The sequence below is a fragment of the Takifugu rubripes genome, chromosome 5 (genome assembly GCF_901000725.2).
Source record: "Takifugu rubripes chromosome 5, fTakRub1.2, whole genome shotgun sequence".
Classification (NCBI taxonomy): Eukaryota; Metazoa; Chordata; class Actinopteri; order Tetraodontiformes; family Tetraodontidae; genus Takifugu; species Takifugu rubripes.
This window is the reverse complement of record NC_042289.1, coordinates 13151377-13166885: the sequence shown is the minus strand read 5'-3', so window position 1 is coordinate 13166885 and position 15509 is coordinate 13151377. Positions and strand designations below refer to the sequence as shown.

At 50.0% G+C, this 15509-nt stretch overlaps 1 protein-coding gene across 1 annotated transcript; it reads left to right on the top strand.

Annotated features, from left to right (window-relative positions):
* The first annotated feature begins 143 nt into the window (after nucleotides 1-143).
* Nucleotides 144-15156, top strand: LOC101066747 (xylosyltransferase 1-like). Its single transcript, XM_003976931.3, has 11 exons — nucleotides 144-741; nucleotides 4178-4676; nucleotides 5663-5835; nucleotides 5915-6117; nucleotides 7628-7708; nucleotides 7855-8071; nucleotides 8158-8334; nucleotides 10036-10304; nucleotides 11362-11557; nucleotides 11692-12028; nucleotides 13061-15156. The coding sequence occupies exons 1-11, from the start codon at nucleotides 454-456 to the stop codon at nucleotides 13381-13383; spliced, it is 2763 nt and encodes a 920-aa protein (XP_003976980.3). The 5' UTR covers nucleotides 144-453; the 3' UTR covers nucleotides 13384-15156.
* The last annotated feature ends 353 nt before the right edge of the window (nucleotides 15157-15509 follow it).

The following is a 15509-nucleotide window of genomic DNA, read 5'->3' as shown; positions in this document are numbered from 1 at the left end:
GTTTTTTCCCTGGTTTCTTATTTGTGTTTTTTCATTATCATATTTGATCTTTTACAAGGAACCATTTTCAATATTCTCTGCTGTCTCAGTGGGGGCACATGTTCCGGTCCTCTCCGGACTTCCGGTCCTGTCTCGCTGCTCTTTCTTCTTCTGTGGTTTCAATCTCAGCAGCCTCATTAGTTTTAAATGATAAAAGTGGCGTTTTGACAGCAGTGTTGTGTCACCGGTGTCCACAAGGGGGCGTCGGTGTCTCCTCAGCCTCCACATCTCTCTCCTCATTTCAAGCCTATGCCAAATTCCCTCCTCCTCCTCCTCTTCCTCCTCCTCCTCCTCTTCGTCTGCCAGTTCCCCCTCTCGAACCGTTTAGGAGAGCGATCATTCCCCGCCGTCGGTGTTTAGCGGCCGGGGTTCACAGCGTGAGCCGCAGGGAGGAGGAGGAGGAGGAGGAGGAAGATGATGATGAACGGTAACCCGTGCGCCCGCAGGCTGGCCCGCCGCTCCAAGACCGCCCTGTTGGTCGTTGCCCTGGCCGTGCTGCTCGTACAGACTCTCATCGTGTGGAACTTTAGCAGCCTGGATTCTGCCGGCGGGGACCGAGGAGCCAGAAGCCGGGAGAAGAGAGCGGATCGAGCCGGGGGGCTGAACAAAGCCGTCCGGGAGCCCCCGCGGAGAGGGCTGCTGAAGAAGGGCGACCCGCCGGCGCTGCACGGGAGGGCGGCCGCTCCACACAAGCTGCAGGCGGTACGTCTGAACATGGCTGCGTTTGTGCGTTTCTACACCTGTGCACCCTGTCAAAGGAGCGTTTTTTCCGGGGGGGGGCAGCAGCATGGTCGCCGTGAGGAGATGCTGCTGAGGCGGCTGCCCCTGGTGTAGCTCTCACGGATGAGTTTGTTAAAACGACCATTTACTGTCAAATATCTGCAGCCTTTTCAACTGTAGACGTAAATTTAGCAGTAGTTTGAGTGACTGGGAGACTGGGGGGCTCCTAAACCTGCTCTTGGTGGTTTTCAGGGCCCTCGCTGGTGGTTTTCAGGGCCCTCGCTGACCTGACAGGTAGATGATCCTCCCGGCTGCACAGCCCAAGCTAAAACTCCCATTTCCTGTGTTTTCCCCACATTTTAATATCCTGCATGTGTCGGTGGGGCTCGCAGCACATTCCACAGCTCCTGTAACACACAAAAAGGTGTGACTTTGCCTTCCAGGTGTTCTCACGTGTTTTAAAGATGCGAACACCCTGTAGATGTTCTCCCGTAGGAGTGTGTGAGAGAGCAACGTTGATAACAGGGATTTTTACATCCCACCGTTACACTAAGCGTGTTCTCTGTCGTCTTCCCCTGTTTGTGCAAGCGTGTCGTGGCCCTGAAATGATGTTTGCTGTTAGAACAGTTGAGAAACAAAAGCCAACAGTGACTTTGTCAAGGGAGCAGTCAGGGAAGAATAAGCTCATTTTGAGAAAAGTCTTTCATCCAAATGCTCAGGTGTCATGTTGGGCTGATATTTCAGCACACGTTTATTCATTACACTTCTTACCTTATGCAGAATTCCTGTCTAGAAATGAGTTTGTTTGTTTTTTAATAATGGGAGAATGGACAGGAAGAGAAGTGGAGAGCAGCTAACAAAATTAGCATCAGGCTGGCTGCAACTAGTGTTAGCTTGTTAGGTCAACATGAGCGTCCTCAGGTAACACTGACATGATGTGTGTGTGTGTGTGATCTGTGAGCTGATCTGGGCACAAACAGTCCAAATAAACACACACACGCACACGTGCTTGCGCACACACACGCACTTTGAAAGTGTGTGTGTCCAATCTGTGGTGGTTCACATCCTGACAGCCAGGTCAGATTAGATTAGAGGATCGGTCTGGATCAGGTTTCTCTGATGGGATTTATTTCCTAATCTTGTTTAGCCCCTTCAATAATCCCTAAATACAGTTTTTTCCGTCCCGCTCTGTGAGTGTGTGTTCTGATTGGTCCGGTTTATTCGGCTGGTGCAGCCATTTAACCTAAAGGTTAGGTGTGATAGTCCTCACAGGCCGTTGCTGACGGCTGATCTTTCAGGAAGCTTTTCGGACTCTTGGCTGATCTGCCAGCGTCGTTCTCCCTCATCTGCTTAAATGAATGAATCTGTGTTTTGTGGCGATAAGATTGAATCTTCTCAGCGTTCAGTAGGGTATATATATGTGTGTATAAACCATAATATGTCCTAAATCTGGCATAGATAGACATAATCCCCACACTAATCCCGGGGTGTCCTTCAAGTCCAGGTCCTGCTAACAAAACTGGGATTCACAGCAGAATCCCGTCGCTCTTAATGCTCCATTTAGCTTTACTTTCTGTCCATCTGGCTGCTTTTTCCCCCCGTTTTTTAGTGTCACCGGTTCTATATTTTCTGTTTCTTTTTCCTTTTCTTTGGGAGTTTTTTTTAATCCTCCTCATCCTCTTTGATTCCTCCTCAAAGGAAAAAAGGCGACAGACACATTTATAGATGTGGAAAGACCAAAGCAGAGTCATATTTCTGAAGATCTTTTGGGCTTCAGATGATGATCGTATCCTGAATTTTATAGCTTCTGGGTGGATTGAAAAGCAACCTCACATCAGATTTAGCTGCAGCCACAGAACTGTTATTGTTGCTTTGGTTGCATGTAGCATCTTAAATGTTTCTGCATGTGGAGTGTGGACAGGTCATTCGTAGGCTGCATCTAAGTGTCCTTGAGCAAGACCTCGAACCCCCAAACGCCCAAAATGTCCCCTGGAGTTGTGCTGCGTGAACGCAGACGGCCGATGTAAATTCAACAGTCTGTGAAGCAGCAACTTTGTCCTGAAAATGTAGCTGTGAGACTTTAAAATTGGAGCTACGGAGTTTTATACTGTTGTTGTGAACAGAAGTAGCCTGTGAGAACATTTCAAAGGTGCTCTACTGTGAGGCAGAAGATAAACAGGCTGGATGTTCCCACAGGTATGAGCAAACACACACACACACACACGCACACACACACACACACACACACACACACACACACACACACACACACACAGGGCCATTGATGCTGTGTGAAGCCCTCTCTATGATTTGATATTAAAGCACACCCAACTTTGACCACTTTGTCTGGTTTCATGATGATGATGATGATGATGAGGCAGCTGAGCCCAAATAACTCGGTCCAAAATAGGAGGCAGGAATCTGCAGAGACTCTGAGGTGGATCCTCCTTAGTGAGCATGGTCTGTAATCAACAGACGTCGGAGCAACAGGTCTTTCCTCCACCCCCTCCCCTGCTCCGTACCTCTCTCCCTCTCTTTTCCTTTGTCTCTCGCCCAGGGGCCTGAGGGAACGGCCCTCTCTTCTCTTCTGTCGCCTTTATCATGGAGCAGCAGGAGGCCTGAACATGGAGAACACTCCAATAAGAACCTGCTGAGGAGGAGAGCAAGAAAGCAATGACTGTGTGTGTGTGTGTGTGTGGGTGTGGGTGTGGGTGTGGGTGTGGGTGTGGGTGTGGGTGTGTGTGTGTGTGTGTGTGTGTGTGTGTGTGTGTGTGTGTGTTTGTACAAGAGAGAAAGATCTGTTTTACACCCAAAATATTAACCAGAGTCCACTCTCTCTCTCTCTCACAGTCACACACACACCCATGCTCACACACTCTCTCTCAGAGACACACACACACATTCCTGTGATATTACAGATGAGCCAATGAAAGGTTCTCAGAGAAGCAAGTGGAAAAAGCTGATATTACTGCTTCCCAAAAGGTTTTGTTTGTGTGTGTGTGTGTGTGTGTGAGAGAATGCTTTATGCCTGACAGATATAGGCTGTGGGATTAAAATAACCATCAAGGTTATTCTCTCTCTCTCTCCATTATTCTCACTCTCTCTCTAACACACTCATTTCACACACACACACACACACACACACACACAGTCGTATAATCACATTCATTACTGTCCCGCTGTGGAGGTCAAGGTCAGGGCCACAGCTGCTGGAGACAGAGGTCAAAGGTCTCTTCTCTTGTTTTCATTTCTACGTCCTCGTCTTTTCCTAGAAAGAGAAGCTGATGTTGGTGTGAAGCTTTTCTGCCTGTTTCAGATGAGAAGTCGAACCGAGGGGCTGTTTTCCTGACATTTTCCAATCCTTTAAAATGAGGGTTTCCAGACAATCCGTCGTTTCACACGGCTTTTATCTTCGCAGGACATCTACCGCTCCCACCGACCGAAGGAGAAACCTCCCCAGGACAGCAACAACAACGAGAACTCCGTCCCCAAAGATTTCGACACCATTGACAGCAACAGCAACCTGGGGGCTCGCTCCAAACACGCCAAGCACAAGCTGGACAGGGCCAAGGCGCAGAGCATGCTGGGAAAATCTGCCGTCCACGGCAGGGGCCACGCCCACAACCACACCTTCGGAAGCAAGCCCCAGCGGCAGGTGCCGACCGTCTCTGCGGCTCTGCAGGGATCCAATCAGGATCCGCCGTCCCAGCAGGTGGAAAAAATGGCCGTTGAGTTGCCGACCGGTTCCGAGCTGAGGAAGGAGCAGCCGCAATGCGAGATCAGCGGGAAGGAGGCTATTTCTGCCCTGTCCAGGGCCAAGAGCCGCGGGTGTCGGCAGCAGATCGCCCAGGTCTACTGCAAACACAAAGAGAGAGCGCTGATGCCGGAGAAAGTGCCCCGCTACTGCCCCATGGAAGGTGAGTCCTGGGCGCCGGCCGTTAGCGTTAGCGTTAGCATTAGTTCTGCCCTTTACTGGGGCAGAACTTCTCCTCCTGCGAAGGCAAAGGTCAAATGACTCGGTTCACATTCCCTGGTCGTGAGATACAGAAGCCAACACAGATCATGGCGGCGCGGCCCACAAATGACAGGGCGAGAGGCCGAAGGGCCGAAAGTGAAAGAAAAGCAAGGCGGCCGCTTTGAAGCGGTCGGCCCAAAAAATGTTCTATCTAAAATTTACTCTTCGGGAACCAATTTTAGCCCGGTCCAACCACCAAGAAGGATCCACCCCCCCTCCCCTCCCCCGGATCTATTTCAGGGATGTAAAACATGAACGGTCACACTGAGGCTGCTCACCAGGGGGATGATGCCCACCGGCCTAATTACACCCTAATTAAAGAAGCGGTGTGTAGTCGTATTTCTGGAGTGGATGACTAATGACCTGCTTGTAGTCGTACTGGGCCATTTGAGGTTTAATTTTTCTGATTATAGGTTGCCCCCGATGATGAACTAGCCATTAAAATGACACGCAGAAGCTGGGACGCTGGCCCGATTCCACCCGAGTTTGGCTGATGTGTCGCGCTTCTGCGCCGACCCAGGCACGAACGCGTGACCCGGGCTGGACACGGCGTCACGCCTACGTCTGCACGGCGGTGCTGATTACAGTCATCTGTCCTCCAACGCAGCCTTGGAAGGTCACTAATTATGACGAGCAGGCCTCAACCCGTGCCATCTTTAGAGAGGAGCTTTAGGCTGTCGGAGGGTTTTTATATACGGGGAAGGGGGGCAGATTTAGCTCCACCGGAACGTTCTGAGGAAAGATGAGAGTAAAGAGGAGCTCCCAGCATGCAGTGCAGGAGTTTCAGCGAGTGAAGTTGCTCCAGAGTGGATCCGATTCCGCTGCAACGGTGAATGGGTCGTTCGTGGATGTGTTGTTTGAGTTGACATGTTTTTCTCCCACATCCAGGTAAAGCTAACGTGAATGTGCAGTGGGACGAGAACCCCGGAGACGCCTCGCACCCGACGCCCGTGCGCATCGCCTTCGTTCTGGTTGTGCACGGTCGGGCCTCCCGTCAGTTCCAGAGGCTCTTTAAGGCCATCTACCACACCTCGCACTACTACTACATCCACGTGGACCAGGTCAGGCCACCAAGAGGTTTCACTACTCCCAAAAATCTGGCTGCTTCTTCAACTCAAAATGGTTCCTTTTGCTTCTCAGAGGTCCAGTTACCTCCACAGAGAGGTCCTCTCTCTGGCCACCCAGTACCCCAACGTGCGGGTGACTCCCTGGCGGATGTCCACAATCTGGGGTGGAGCCAGCCTTCTGAATATGTACCTACAAAGCATGGAGGATCTTCTCAAAATGGCTGACTGGTCGTGGGACTTCTTCATAAACCTCAGCGCTGCAGACTATCCCATCAGGTGAGCGGCTGGGGTGGGAGGATTGGGCGGGGGGGGCAGCATATCAGGAGCCATTGTAAAAAATCGGAGGCCTCTCTGTGGATTAACTTCTAGGAATTATTCCTCTATGGGGTTTATCTATTTTTAGCCATCCTGCAGGATGGTCAGGCTGAAGCTGCCTGTTTGAAAATCCTTCTATTGTTTGCTCTTTTAAACCCCAGTAAGAGTCAGCCATCGCATCGGTTTTCTGCCAGAGTCAAAGCACATTGATGTGTTAAAGCACCGTTCCAGCTAATGAGCGCGGCTGCAGGTCTCGCGGGCCTCGTTTGTTTAAGGTCTTATGGATCCGGTTTCATGGCCTGCAGACCTCGCACGCGGGGACCGTGGATGGATCGGGAGTCTATCGCGTTAAAACAGAGCTGAAATGCTGCTCTGGGATTTGAGGGGATCCGTGTGGTTGTTGGAGCTCTGTTGGAGACGGTGTTTGGTGAACAGGCGGTGGCTACAGCAGTGAATACAGGAAGCAGGTCGTATATTAGGTCGCGTATTTCGGAAACCTCTCGGCACGCTTTAGTTCGACTGATTTTCAGCCACAACCCAATGATTTTGCAGTGTTTCTGAGGTCCAGCCGTCATGTTTATTCCATCCTGGAATAAGGACGCAGCAGTTTTCCTCTCTTGGCAACGCGACTGTGTGAAGCCTCCAGGCTAAAATCCGCTCCACAGCCGTCAATAGCTGCGATGTCACCACAGCACATGGGGCGCTAGTCAGTGGAGAGGGCTGTGTGTGTGTGTGTGTGTGTGTGTGTGTGTGTGTGTGTGTGTGTGTGTGGGAGAGAGAGAGAGAGGCATTTTGGGAAAGCTTTTGATTCTAATGAGACTCTTTGAAATGACTTTTTGAGACACCGTCCTGCTGAATCTCCTCATTTAGCTCCGTGTTCTGCGTCACCTTCACTTATTTGCATCTCGGTTCACAGGCGTCGCCGTCTGCGCCTCCCACGTCCTGCACGATGCTGCGAGCTTCTGCTTTTGCCTGTTGAAACGGTGGGCAGCCGAGGGATAAATGGGAGCCGTGCAGGCTCATGCTGCGCGCACGCATCCCACAAACCGGTGCACAGCTGCTGAATGTTGTCCTCCAGCTGCACCGCACACTTAAAGGGATCTCTTCGATTACCTTAAATGGAAGGCCTGTTTAAAAGGAAGGGGAGCATCGTTTGGATATTTGACAGCATCCTGCTTAGAGTCGAGCCATTAACTGGACAAAAACCCTCAAGATTTATCTGCCCGGATTAGCAGCTCTGCTTTATGTGTTTTCCAGGACTTTTAGCTTTTGATGACACTGATGTTTGTAGAGGAGTTGAGGAGAATATTTCAGTAAATGAAGCATTTGGGTTAGTTCAGGGAGGCCGTAGACGTGGAGGCCGCTCCACCACAGCAGCTGCGTGTTCAACGAGGCTGTAAATCAGCAGTTTAGCAGGAATTTACAGTCATCAAGACCTCTGAGCTGAAAACTGCCAGCTTTCTCCCTCCAGGACCAACGACCAGCTGGTGGCCTTTCTGTCCAAGTACCGAAACATGAACTTCATCAAGTCTCATGGCCGAGACAACACACGGTGAGTCCACGCCTCTTCTACTTCTGCTTCCTCTCTCAGATGTTAAAGGTGGGGAACTTTAGTATGGGAGGGAGTCCCTCGTCCAGTCTGGAGTATGTGAAGGTACATGAAGGGTCTTCAGGGTCTGACTCTTGTTGCCCCCTCAGCTTCATCCGTAAGCAGGGTCTGGACCGTCTCTTCTTTGAGTGTGACACGCACATGTGGCGCCTCGGGGACCGCAAGATCCCAGAGGGCATCGCAGTGGACGGAGGCTCTGACTGGTTCCTGGTGAGCCGGCCTTTTGTGGACTACGTGGTGAACTCCCAGGACGAGCTGGTCAGCAGCATGAAGCGCTTCTACGCCTACACGCTGCTGCCTGCTGAGGTAACACGCCCGCGCCGTTTCTTCAACCTGGCCGCGCCCCGGCACAGAGCCCCCTTTCAATCATATCGAATTGCTCTTCGCAACAGTCGTTTTTCCACACGGTGTTGGAGAACAGCGCCCACTGTCAGACCATGGTGGACAACAACCTGAGGCTCACCAACTGGAATCGCAAACTGGGATGTAAATGCCAGTACAAGCACATCGTGGACTGGTGCGGCTGCTCGCCCAATGATTTCAAGCCCTCGGATCTGCCGCGTTTCCAGGTGCGACTTGAATAACTTTTTCTTTCCCGATCCTTTATTTCGTTCCTGTTTCAACAATATGCATCAGCAATAAGGTGGGATTGAGTTCCTTGGGAAGTTCACCTCAGCATTTTCAATTCTAAATGCAAAAACAGCCATTTTTACGTGCAATGAAGTGATCCAACAGAGCCAGTCTTGGGGGAACTAAGATGAGTCCTCGTGGCTTCTGAGGGTGTTTTTTAAACTTCACTGTCAACTGTTTCTCTGTGTGATCTTTTTTTATCAACCATAATAACGTGGCTGTGCAGGAGAACACAGGGAGTCCTGCTCGTAGGTCTCTTCTCAGGCCCTCGGCGGCTGCAGACCGGAATAACTTTCACGAATGATGACTTACAACTTACAACAACCACCTCCCTGGGCTCGGTGTTACGGCCGACCCGAGGACTGCATCTGTGGTCCAGCGGCCGATGGTTTGTGTAAGAAGAGCTGATTCTGGAGGCAGCTGTGGAGCGGAGGCACTTGGTATTTTTGGAGCTTTCTTGTGCTCGTGAGTTTTTCTAGGTTGTCATTATGGTAATACAGGGGTCTGACAACCAGAGAGATTTGATGTTCTTCAATGAAAGGGAGAGGAACACACACGTACAGTAGGCTACAGCTGATACACATACAAATATCAATTTCAAGGGCTCTTGGCAAGTATGCAGTCTTTGGTCTTCTTTCAAGGCTGAGATGTCAGAAAATCACCACTTGCTGCAGTTTGACAAGTGTGTTTGGCTAAAATGGGCTGGAGCTGTAGGCGCGGGGATTGTTTTAAGGTCTAAGTGCTCGTTCGTATCGGATCCACGTCTCTGAATATTCGTCTCGTGTTCCCAGAAGGCCCCCAAAATCCTTCCTGAGCCCGAAACTTGTGGATTTTCACTCTTGTCTTGTGTGAGGACACAGTTGGGAATCAAATCTAGCTTGAACACACTGCTCAGCGTCTCCGGCTGCGGCCCGGGGCGCTCCTCGTGGTTTTCAGTAGTTTGGGGTTTCCCGGCTCTTCGCTGCTGCTGTGGTGCGGTCACACCCTCCCGATGACTTCACGAGCTGCGCCCTTCCTCCTCCTTTAGTGTGGACGGGCCAGCGAGATGATGAATGCACGCAGCTTTGACACGTGCTCTTTTAGCATCTTTTTATGGTTCTTGTGCCAGCTTGTCCCATTCGACGTGTTTTCCTTAACTTCCCGTGCTGAGGCGTGCGCGTGTAGATTTAGGCTTCTTAAAATCTCCCAGCCTGCTCTCTGATAAATATGGCTGTGCGAACATGTGAGAAAGTCATTTGCCGCGGTGGTTTTTGCGTGTTTCATGGCGTCCGGCAGACCTCGCTGGCCATTTGTCCACCTCGTCTTTCCTGCGTCCCAAAGTTAATGACAAGGTGTGAGAGGGCAAAGTCATTCCTGCCCCGGCTGCTGCTGCAGCGGAAAGGCTGAGTGGTCAAAAGGCTCAGACGGGGTCGAGTCAGCCTGTCATCTGTAATAATGACCGTCATTAATGTGCCCTTTCATCCCCCATGAAAAGTACAGAAGAACATCAGAGCGAACGCTGCAGGGCCTTGCATTGCGTGGAGGTGCAGTAGAACACGGAGGCCGATAACGGAGGATATTTTCCTGGTTTCCACCGTCCTCCTGTTGTGTCTCGCTCTCATCGTCCCGTCTGGGCGCCCTGTTTCTTTTCACACATGCAGCAAGCGTCCAGACCCACCTTCTTCGCCAGGAAGTTCGAGGCCAGCGTCAGTCAGGAGATCATCAACCAGCTGGACTCTTACCTGTTTGGTGCGTACCCCTCGGGCACCCCCAGCCTTCAGGCCTACTGGGAAAATATCTACGAGCAGCAGACGGACGGCCTCGCCAGCCTCTCAGATTCAGCCGCCAGCCACTACAGCGCCTTTGCCCGTATGGGCCTGACCCGCGCCGCCGGCTCCCTGCAGGGCAACCCGAGCGACAGCAGCTGCAGGTACGACCGACACAAGTTCAGTCAAGCACAGATGAGCGCTAGTTTTAATGCTACGCCCTCTTTAGCAGCCTTTAGCTCTGCCCTTTAGATCAGTGTTATTACACTGATGGCAAAATGGACATGTAGAAAGACAGCTCACAACTTTTGGACATTTAAAGACGAAATAACGGTAACTTAGAGGCATAAATGTGCTTAATGACCGCTGGAATTTGGCTCAGTAAATTCAGACCTTGTGCTCTTTGGTGGGAAGGATGCTGCATAACCGCTGCTGGGGGGGTGGGGTGGGGGAGTCTGGCCGTTGAAATGTGTCTTTCCAGTAACGTCCCCTCCCATGGTGCTGGCGAGTCCAAATTAAATATTAAAGATAACTGGATCACTTGTCCTGGGGTACAGTTGGCCTACAGAGTCGACACAAGCTGGTTTTTTCCATCTGTACGTGTGTGTGTACGTGTGTGCGTGCGTGCGTGTGTGTGTCTGAGGGACAGAGGAGAGATTGAGGTGGAGACCAGCAGCAGATACAAGGAGCCACTTGTTGCTGGAGTTCGGTGTGACTGGGTGGATTGAGAGGGAGGGGCGGCCCTGTAAGGGCGAGTGTGCAGGAAACACGCAGGAAGCTGCAACAAGACTCGTCTGTTTCCACCTAACCTGCGACTCAGCCGGGTTCGAGACCCTGGACGTGTGTAAAGAAGTTTCCTTTCAGTCAGCACAGACGTGAATCGGATCGCCTACATTCTGATTCCCACCTTTCCCACCGCTGCTGGTTTACACTGATGCTGTTTGACCACAGAACCACAACACGGCCACAGCCAAGCGAGGCCTTAAATACTAACGCCTGCTGCTGGGAAGGTTTATGGGAAGGTCAGGGCGCCTTTTTAGACGCTTTCATTGTCTGGTGATGATCACAGAAGCTGCGAGGACCAGATGAGTAGATCTGTTGCAGCTTGAAACTGATCTGATTGTATTTCTTCACATTTGTTTAACAGAACAGATTTAGGCAGCAGGTGAAGGTGTTTAAAATGGTTTGTTATGAATGAGAATGCAGACGTGTGTTTCTCAGGTACACGGCTCTGGGCCACCCAGGCTCGGTCCACCTCTACTTCCTGTCGGACCAGTTCCAGGGTTACCTGGTGCGCCATGCGGCCACGAATCACGCCTCCACTCAGCCAGAGAGCCTGGAGACCTGGGTGACGCCCAGAGACCACTTCACCCTGGCCAAACCCCCCCACCCCAACAACAGACTGCAGCACATCCAGGTCTCACACACACACACACACACACACACACAGACACTGCACAATAGAGTGTCCTGTGATGTGTACACACGCTCTTGAAGCCATCAACCTCCAAAGTAATAGTCCAATTGTCTAACAGGCCTTTCGTCCCTCAGGTTGGGACAGACTGGGATCCAAAAGAACGTATCTTCAGGAACTGGGGAGGCCTGGTGGGGCCAGAGGACGAGCCGGTGGCCGTTCAGCGGTGGAGCCGAAGCCAGAGCAACCTGACGGCCACCATCGTGTGGATCGACCCCACCAACGTCATCGCCGCCACCTACGACATCTTGGTGGACACGTCCACTGAGGTCACGCATTACCGTCCTCCGCTCACGCTGCCGCTCAGACCTGGCGTGTGGACGTTGAGGGTGCTGCACCACTGGAACCCACTGGGCCAGACCAGCTTTGTGGTGGCGCCAGTAGAACTCCACCGGCAGCAGCCTTTACAGCAAGGTGAGAGAACTAAAGAGAATGAGAGGGAATTAAAGATGGTTGCTCCTCCCACAGTTATGTCATGAACCTTTCTGTTTATTTTAGTTGGGCCAAGTATTTTAAGTATCGTCCACAAACTGTGGAAACACCTGTTGAAACAATGTTGCAGGGGCTTAAGAGGTGTTAACAGCATGTCATTACACACACACACACACGCACACACACACGCACACACACACCGTTTGGGGGAGGACAAACAAATCAAAACTGAAACCTTAGATGCTAATTCAGACAGAGGTGACCCCGGGGGTGCATGAGTGAGTGACTGGATACTGATGCTATAAATACTGTATATGTATGCATGACAGCTGTGACAGCAGGTTCAGAGTGTGTGTGTGTGTGTGTGTGTGTGTGTGTGTGTGCGTGTGTGCGTGTGTGCGTGTGTGTGTGTGTGTGTGTGCAGAGGATATCCATGAGTCTAACTAAAGCCTTGTGTAAGTATAGTCTGTGAGGTTTCACTGGCTTGTGTCAGTCATGTGTGACCTGATTGTTTGTTTTATTTTTGCATCTTTGACTCCATCACTCGCTTATCTGGGGATTTTCTTGGTCCTCTCTTCAAAGTCTCCAGTTTGAGAAGGCTTCTCCTTGTGAGCTGACTAATCTGACACAAGTGCACTGGATGGATTATTGTGGCGAGCAGGAATTTCTCCGCTGCTGCTGTATCCGTAGATTTTCTCATTTCTGTTGCTGATTTACCGTCTGAGCAGAGCAGCGGAGGTGGACATCGGTCATTAGAAGGTCTGAACCCCTGGCAGTCGAGCTGTGCTACTACACTCAGGGGAAAACACCAGGCAGAATATAGCGCTGAAACTGGGTTTGAATGCTGCTTGGGCTGAGGTTGTGAAGGCAGTTCCTGCAGGAACTAAAAGGTCCATAGTCCCTTCAGAGGGTCCTGGTGAGAGGTTCCTGGTAGCTTTAGAACGGCTCAGTCATCTGTCAAAGATATGTTGAACCTGATCGGACCTCTTCCTCTCTTTCTGTTCCCTGGTCCAGAGGACGCCCTGCGCTTGCACGGAGGTCCGGCCAGAAACTCCTACATGGAGCAGAGTTTCCACGGCCTGAATCCGGTGCTGCGGCTGCCGGTGAGCCTGGGCGCAGTAGAGGAGGCCGAGGCCAACGCCGGCCTGACTGGAGCGCCGCTGCGCCGCTGGCTGCACGGGCTGCTGGAGGGCCACTGGTCGGCCGCCGACGTCTGCTCCATGGGCCCCAGCGCCTGTCCCGTCATGCAGCGATGCCGCCTCACCGCCTGGAGCTCAGCCAGCCCCGACCCCAAGTCCGAACTCAAGCCGCCACGGGAGGACGGACGGATCAGATAGCGGTTGGAGACGGAGGAGCACTGGTGAAGACAAGCGGCCGAAGTCTCGTCTGCGTATTTTATTTATTTCAATATGTGAAACAAAAGAGGGAAACTCTGGAGACAGCGACAGGAAGAATGGACTCATATTCCTGAGGAAAAGCCCTCCTGTCTGTGTGTGTGTGCGTGTGTGTGTGTGTGCGTGTGTGTGTGTGCGTGTGTCAGAAGAACTGCATACCTCTGTCTTACATGATGAGGAGCTGGAAAACAGACGCGGTTGCTCTCAGACGTGACTCCGCCAGCTGATAGATGCTGTTTTTGATCATTTCTTTATTGTAGTTTTCAAAGGTTCTAATTTAATTTAAAGGCTCCCGATGATCTTTTTATCTTCAAAGGCAGCGGCGCAATCACAGGATGCGTCGAACGTTCGCAGCCTTTTGCCTGTATTTAAGACAAATTGGCAATTTTGGTTTATTAGATAAAGACACGATCACGTGATCGGAGACTATTCGAGCTGAGCTGAAACGTAACGAGGACGTTGTCCGTCCGACGCGCCCGTGTTTCCGTTTCTCGCCATGTCTGACACCTTCAGACCACCTGAGACTTGATGTACGAGACGTCGCTTTGCTGGAACTCAGAAGAGACTCCTCTTGTTTTTCATTTTAACATTTTTTTTATTACTATTTAAAACTGTTGCGAGTGTGTGGACTGCTACGGGTGTATGCAGAGAGAATAATTTATTCATATTTGTAGATACGTTTAGTCAGTGACTAATGATTGATATGCTGATATTTGGTGCATCTGGTGACATGTTTGTTTTCCTTGAACAGAAATGTCTGCCTTTGTTTCTAAAGGCATTCACATAGTTGTCAGAAATAGATGAAGAAGAATGTTTTCATTAGATGATCGTCAGTGTTGAAGGTTTATAAATGCAAACGTTGGAAATTGGCCAAAGTAGGGGGGAAATAATGACCTTCTATAAATAAACTACCATTAAAATGTGTTTAAATTCCGCAGTGCAGGTTCAAAATATTCCCATTTGTTATGAGACAGATGTAACTGGGACCAAACTGCAGAAAAACCAGCAGATACTGTCGGGCCATGTCCAGATTCTTCCGATTTGTTCTAGATTTGGGATCATTTACTGCAGGAAATTCTTGGATGTGTTGAAGAGATGCCTTCAATTCTTCACTATTCCTTCATTTATTGTAAGATTTTCTCTGCAGTATCGGCCTAATAATAATAATAATAATAATAATAATATAGTATTATAATAATGTTAATAATACCCCCTAAACTCATCAAGTCAATTAGTCCCATCAAATGTTATTTTTAAAACAGGGTTTCTTCCAGCTGACTTTTAAATTTAGGGCCATTTGATGTTCACATTGTATTATTTGTGATTTAAGATTTTGTAAATGACTCGGACACGATGTGTCGTTTCGTAAGAAGGTTGCTGCTCTTGTGCTGCGACGCTGCCAGAGGTCAACGTGATGTGATGTTGTGTTTTCAGAGGAGAATCCCAGTGCAGGTTTGTCTCCTCCGTACTTTGCTTTGCCCACAACTCTTTTTTTAATATCCAGTACCAACAACAACTTGTTTAGGTGCCACTTTCTTTCCTGGCTGATTTTATTCTTTATCCTCGTAATGTTGTGCCTTAACTGTTTCCCTCAAAATTCTTTAAAAGCATCAAAAAGAGTCTCAAAAGTCCAAAAACTTAAAAGACTTGTTTGGAATGCCTTATCAACAGCCTTGATGGTAGACAACTTTTGAAAATAAAGATAAATTTGAAAAAGAAAAAAAAAATTCTCCCTTTATTTTGTGTTTCAGTACTTGATCCTCATTTTCTACATCACCATGGTTTATTCTGCTCTGGAGGTCACATTCCACTTGTTATTGGTGGGCATCATGGAAAGTATAGGATCAATAACGACAGTTGTACCAGGGTTTGGCTGGTAAACTTTTATTTTAAATCTTCTGAGTCATTAAATGTTCCCTCAGCACAGGACTGATGGCTGAACCCAAGAGCTCCCACAGCCGCCAGTGGTGGAATCATCAATACCAGTGATCAATGGCCCACCGCTGAGAGCACAGAGCTGATCACTAATGTGCCCCAGCCTGGATTTGGGATTTTAAAAACGTTCTAGT